The sequence below is a fragment of the Myotis davidii genome, unplaced genomic scaffold, assembly GCF_000327345.1.
Source record: "Myotis davidii unplaced genomic scaffold, ASM32734v1 scaffold2343, whole genome shotgun sequence".
NCBI classification, from domain to species: Eukaryota; Metazoa; Chordata; class Mammalia; order Chiroptera; family Vespertilionidae; genus Myotis; species Myotis davidii.
In genome coordinates, this window is record NW_006294252.1 from 97,419 (window position 1) to 103,354 (window position 5,936).

General features: G+C 60.0%; 1 protein-coding gene and 1 gene segment (V, D, J or C); both read right to left on the bottom strand.

Annotated features, from left to right (window-relative positions):
• Positions 1 to 1,974, bottom strand: part of LOC102753518 (immunoglobulin omega chain) — a 10,853-nt gene extending 8,879 nt beyond the window's left edge. The window contains exons 1-2 of the mRNA XM_006768286.2: positions 1,885 to 1,974; positions 1,436 to 1,783 (exon numbers count right to left, since the gene is read on the bottom strand). Of these exons, the coding sequence (XP_006768349.1) occupies positions 1,436 to 1,783; positions 1,885 to 1,930 (394 nt within the window). The 5' untranslated portion in view covers positions 1,931 to 1,974. The remainder of the gene's footprint in view (positions 1 to 1,435; positions 1,784 to 1,884) is intronic.
• A 1,693-nt stretch (positions 1,975 to 3,667) lies between these two features.
• LOC102753794 lies at positions 3,668 to 4,764 on the bottom strand. The segment is given in 4 exon segments: positions 3,668 to 3,755; positions 3,975 to 4,078; positions 4,200 to 4,534; positions 4,645 to 4,764. Coding segments are annotated over 4 exon segments (585 nt in total).
• Between the last annotated feature and the right edge of the window lie 1,172 nt (positions 4,765 to 5,936).

Consider the following 5,936-nt stretch of genomic DNA (forward strand, 5'->3'; position numbering starts at 1 on the left):
ATGCTCAAAGTCAATAATCATCTGACTTTTATTTTTTATCTTTTTTATTGATTTCAGAGAGGAAGGGAGAGGGAGGGGGAGAGGGAGATAGAAGCATCAATGATGAGAGCGAATCATTGATCAGCTGCCTCCTTCACGCCCCCTACTGGGGATGGAGCATTGAACCCGGGCATGAGCCTTGATCAGAATTAAACCCAGACCCTTCAGTCTGGAGGCTGAGGCGCTACCCACTGAGCCCAACCAGCCTGGGCTCTCAGTCGTATCTTTGAAATCGGGTCCAGGGTGAGCTGGTCCTGCAGGAGAGGAGGGCACATGCCCCTCAGCTGCCCCCGGGCTGGCAGCTCCTTGTGGCAGCGGGTTGATGAGGTCACGTGACAGGGACAGGCAGCCTCCTCCTCAGGCCACAGACCAGGCTGGTCACAGGGCCCAGTGCACCAGCCAGGAGAACGGGAAGAGGGCTGACCCCAGCCTGTCAATCTCCTCTGTCCTAGGTCACAAGGTCCGCTAGGTGCTCTGCCTGGGAGCGTGGGGACCGTTGCCATGGGAACAGTCATTGTGTCTGCTGACCCAGGTTCAGGAGAAGGTGACCTGGGATCTGGGCTCATCAAGAGCTTCCCAGGGGGAGTGACAGGCACCTGCTGGGAAGGTCCTGCTCCCCATGGCCCACAGCCACCCACACCCTGGGGGTAGGAAAGCCCCGGTGGGTGAGAGGAGAGGACACAGTCAGAGCCTGTGGCTCAGGGAACCCCACTCTCGGGAGCCCCATGGGCCTGAGTGGCCTCAGCTGTGAGAGCGTCTCCCCCAGAGACCCAGGCGCCCGCATCCCTCCTGGAGCAGCTCAGCATCCAGCCACCATCCGGCTCGCTCACCCTGTCGAGACCCAAAGAGGGTTCCTGGGCCCCGGCCGCCCGTTTCCCTCTGACCGCCCCTCTCCCCAGGGGCACTGAGGTCAGGGTCCCAGCAGAGGTGACGGCCAGCCCTGCGCCGGGGCTTCCTCCTGGGCCCGAGGCACCCCAGCCCCTCGCAGCTGAGAGTCCAGTCCGTGTGCACAGGGCTGGGCAGGGGCCTTGGGCGAGGGGCCGGGCACTGAGGGGTCACTGCTCTGACCTCTGGGCGCGGAGTCCGTGCTCCGGGGACGGGCTGCCTGCTGGGAGGGTCCTGGGCTCTGGGAACAGTTTCCCAAAGCTGTTCCCTTATTTCATGTCAGAAACAGCCATCGCACGGGACCTGGGCTTCTGACCCACGGAGGACAGGCCTCCTTTCAGGGAAATAATGACCATTGGGTTGGGTTGTTGGCTCAGATACATGGGATAACAAATGCAAAGTGCATTATAACTAGAAGGTACTTCCACACATAGTTTGCAATTGGAAGCTATATTAACAGGTTCAGTTGCTGTGAAATAAGACTCTGAGGAGGTGGAGGTTTTTGTCCAACTTCCCCATCTGTGTGTGTCACTGTGGGAACCACTACTGTGCGAGATCATACAGTAATACTCGGCCTCGTCCTCGGGCTGCAGCCCCGAGATGGTCAGGAGCCCCGCATTGGCCGAGGCGTCTTTGGATCCAGAGAAGCGGCTGGGGACCCCGGAGCCCTGGCCCTTATCTGAGTCTGTGTTATAGTAGAGGAGGTACCGGGGAGGGCTCCCTGGCTTCTGCTGGAACCAGTATATGTATTTACCACCAACACTGACATCACTGCTCAGGGTGCAGGTGAGTCTAGCTGTGTCTCCCGGAGATGCAGAGAGGGAGGGCGGCTGAGTCAGCACAGGCTGGGAGAGGGACCCTGTAGACACAGACACTTGTCAGTGATGGGCAGGGACCAGGGGACGTTTCCCAGGAGCCTGAGCAGGAAGGGAAGAAGCCGGGTCCCAGGCCTGTCCCTACCTGTGCAGTGAGAGAGGAGCGCGAGGAGCAGAGGAGTCCAGGCCATGGTGCTCACAGCCCTGAGCCCACAGTGGGGCTGGACTGCCCAGGCCTCCTTTTCTCCCCCACCCTCTGCCAGGGGCGGGGCTGCCATGCAAATGAGAGTCCCTCCAGGGACTGCCCAGCTCCTCCCTGGGCCCTGGGACTGGAGCTCAGCTCACACCCCAGACTGAGGGGCATGGAGGTTGGCTCATCCCTGTGGGGTCTGGGAGGAAGCACCTGCTGAGACCACACACTGGAGCCCGCTCAGGGGGCGCTGCCAGGCCCCCAAGGACAGCAGGGAGCCCACAGTGCAGGGGCCTGTGTGTGCAGGTCTCACTGAACAGCTGTGTGCTGATCGCCTGGCGGTCCCACAGCGCCCCCTGCTGGTGGGGGGACACACCCTCCCTGCCCCAAAGCCCTGACAGCCCAGCAGGCTGTGGGCTCCCAGGTCCCTGTCCTGTTCCCACCCCCACGGGCTGAGCCCAGACACTGCGATGGATTCTCTGTGCTGATCCCGCAGCGTTCCACTCTCTGGTCTGCGTCTGTGTGATGAGCTCAAACATTCACAAATGACAAATGAATGCGGTTTCTCTTCCAGTAAAGATGCTGCACAAATAAGTGCACAGTGAGCCCTGTGTCCAACGTCACAGGTGGGGGAGCTGCTCAGGTGTGATGAGCTCCTGGGGGCTGTTCAGCTCAATGAAGGAGAGAGGAACTTTCCAGAAAAACCCTCAGGGCCACATTCAAAGAAGGACCATTCAGCCAACATTTCAAACCATGTGAGGCATCAAATCATTGTCATCAAATTTGAGTTAGTGATTCATTAAAAAAATAAAACACAAAAAAACGGATTTGTACGCCTCACATTTACTGGTGGGCATTGTAGCACGTGGGGTTTTTTAAATTTCAGGAAAAGCCTTTATATTCCAACAGTTGTATGTGCTGCCCTCTGTGACCAACGTTGTCTTCGTGTCCTACAATGTGCTTATATTTTAAATTCCCTGCCTGTCCTTTCGTGCATGTTTCCTCATTTTAGACACAAATGAAACGGGGGATGGTGAGGACCTGGCAGACATGGTGACTGACGCTCTCCCCACACTTACGACGTGTCCCACAGCAGCATGGGAGCTCCTGGGGGTGGGGGGGGGGCATAGCCCCAAAGACCAGGAGCGACTCTGCGGCCCTCACTCCTCAGGGCTCAGGGTCCCCGAGAGGAGCCGCCCTTGACTCACAGGAGGAGTGAGCGTCAGAGTCAGCACTGAGGGGGGGACAGCGGTTGTGCCCAGGACCCCGGGGGCGCTACGGCCTGAGACCCCGGGGCCGGGCACAGGGACAGAGGGGCCTCTCTGTGCACAAAGGCCTCAGCCGCTCCCTCTGAGCATCAGGGAGGAGGGGGCCCGGCCGGGGAAGGCCCTGGACACAGTCACTGACCCTGAGAGAGACACAGGTGCCCTCGTCGGGGTTCAGGTCTGAAGTGATCACAGATGGTCCCCCAGCTCAGACCCGGGGCTGCAGGGCCAAGGGGCTCAGTGTCCCTGCTGATGGGGATGGGCCCCGTGTTTGGTGTCAGGCCTTGTGTCCAGGAGGAGGCTGCTGTGAGGGCCTCTGAGGGGAGAGGGAGGAGGCACATTCATGCTCCAGGGGCTGCCCTGGGACCTGGCCCTGTTGGGGGGACAGAAGTAGAAGCAGAGGCACTGGCTGAGCCTGAGAGGCAGGTGCGGGCGGCGCCGCTCCTGGCAGGTGAGAAGGGCTCCCTGTGGCCTCAGTCCCACAGGACGGGCTCTGGGTGGGCCCTGGGGCTGTGGTCACAGGAGCGGCCGGGACAGGCAGCCTTGGCCTCAGTGTCCACCCTGCGGGGTTCACGGAGCCGGAGTTCCCAGACGTGCCCCAGGAGTGGATCAGGGACCACACAGGCACCTGTTCTCTAGCTCGATGGGGGTCCCAGGCTTTGTGGGGAGCCCCACATCACAGCACACACAGGGGGCCTCCCCTAAGGGCTCTGACACAGGCACAGATGGACTCGGGGCCCTGGGTCTGCCCTGCCCCGTCCTGTCAGGCCCCTGACGCACAGGAAGGTCTGCTCAGGCTGAGACACGCAAACCGTGTGCTGCTGCCACGAGTGCGTTTGACAAGCAAGTACAAAGGGTGAGGACAGGTTTTGCTGACACAGTCCCTGGGGGAGGGGGGGGTCTCAGAGCCCGGATATGGGCCACCCAGCAAAGGCACAGCCGTCTCATCAGAGGATGGGGCTGCCCCGGGCCCCACTGCAGCGGGACATGGGGTTTTTGTCTCACTTCCCCACAGGCCTGCAGCACTGTGTGATCATCAAAACTCCTACTGTAGGACTGGCAGTAATAGTCGGCCTCGTCCTCGGCCTGCAGCCCCGTGATGGTCAGGGTGCCTGAGCTGCCAGACTTGGAGCCAGAGAACCGGTCTGGGACCCCTGAGGGTCGGTTGCTACTATCATAGATGAGGAGTTTGGGGGCCTTTCCTGGGAGCTGCTGGTACCAGTACACAAGAGATCCACCCCCAATGTTGGAGCTGCTTCCAGTGCAGGAGATGGTGACCCTCTCGCCCGGGGACCCCGACACTGAGGATGGCTGAGTCAGCACAGACTGGGCCCAGGATCCTGCAAGAGGGGGAGACACAGAGAGGGTGAGTCTGGGTCTAGAGACAAGAGGAGGAAGCAGGGCCCATGTGTCTTCCCAAGGCCCCTTCCCCTGTCCCTTATCCAGTCACCTGTGCAGTGAGCCAGGAGGGTGAGGAGGAGAGGGGCCCAGGCCATGGTGGAGGTCATCCCTGAGTCCTGCCTCCTGAGGCCCCACAGCTGAAGCAGAGCTCCCCACACCTCTCCCTTCCCCTCTTCATAGTCTGAGGGAGGGAGGGTCCTGTTATGCAAATGAGACCCCATCTATCTGATCCCTCCCTGGGCCCTTGGCAGGTGCCTCTGCCTGAGGATGGCCCTGGGTGTGTGCAGGGCGGGGCTGTGTGGGGCCTGTTGCTCAGGGAACCACAGGGCCCGTCTCCCTGGCTGTTCATGGTCAGAGCTGAGCTGGTGTCACTTAGGGAACTTTCCTCCCAGGATCAGGTCCAGAGCAGGGACCATCACCAGGAGGCGAGGTTCCTAATTGTTGGGCACAGTTTTATTTTTTTATGGGATTCCTCCCCTGTTGGAAATTAATCCCTCTCTTCCCAGCACACAAATATTATTCTCTCACTGTCCTTCCCCTTTGTCCAGTGGATTATACATATTGCGTTTCTGCACATGCTTTTCGGTCAAGCTTTATCTATTAACCGGCAACTTCATTAACAGTGAGATTGAATATAATATTTCCCACTCATCTGTCCATAGGAGAGTCTGGTGTCTGATTGTCTGACTGAGTCACTGTGACCCCAGCTCCCTGGACACAGAGGGGAAGGGACAGTGACAGCACCACCGGGACCAGGGCTGTGAGGGGGGATCCTAAGCGATGACCTCATGGTGACCTGGGGGAGCACTTTGTGTGATGGAAGGAGAAGGAGTAGCACGGTGGGTTGTGCTAACTGAGGTCATGTACGCGCCCCAGGGCCTATCCCCCACTGAGGGAGATGGGGGAGGCAGAGGCTCCAAGGAGAGGGGGTACAGCGTCTCCATGGCAGCCAGGAGCCTGCCCCCCAGGTCCTCCCTCTGGGAAAGGGAGGCCAGGCTGTGGGGTTGGGGCTGTTTCTCACTTTCCTGGGGGAACTGGACCTCAGGTCACTGCCCCCTGATGGCAGTGGCTGTGGCTTTTATGGGACCTGAATGTGTCAGGACAATGGGAGGTCAGGGGTCAGAGCTGGTCATGGTGAGGCAGGAACTACCTTGCAGGTTCCCTGCTGGGTGTCCAGACCCAAATGCACTAGTGAGGAGGGTGGGGAAGAGGGAGGCCAGGGGCCCAGGAGGGGAACTTCCTGTCTGTGTTCGCTCTGATCCGGACCCACACCTCCCAGCCACGGGGTCAGCAGGGCATGGAGCCCAGTTCCCGCTCCGGGCGCTCAGAGGCAGCTGGCAC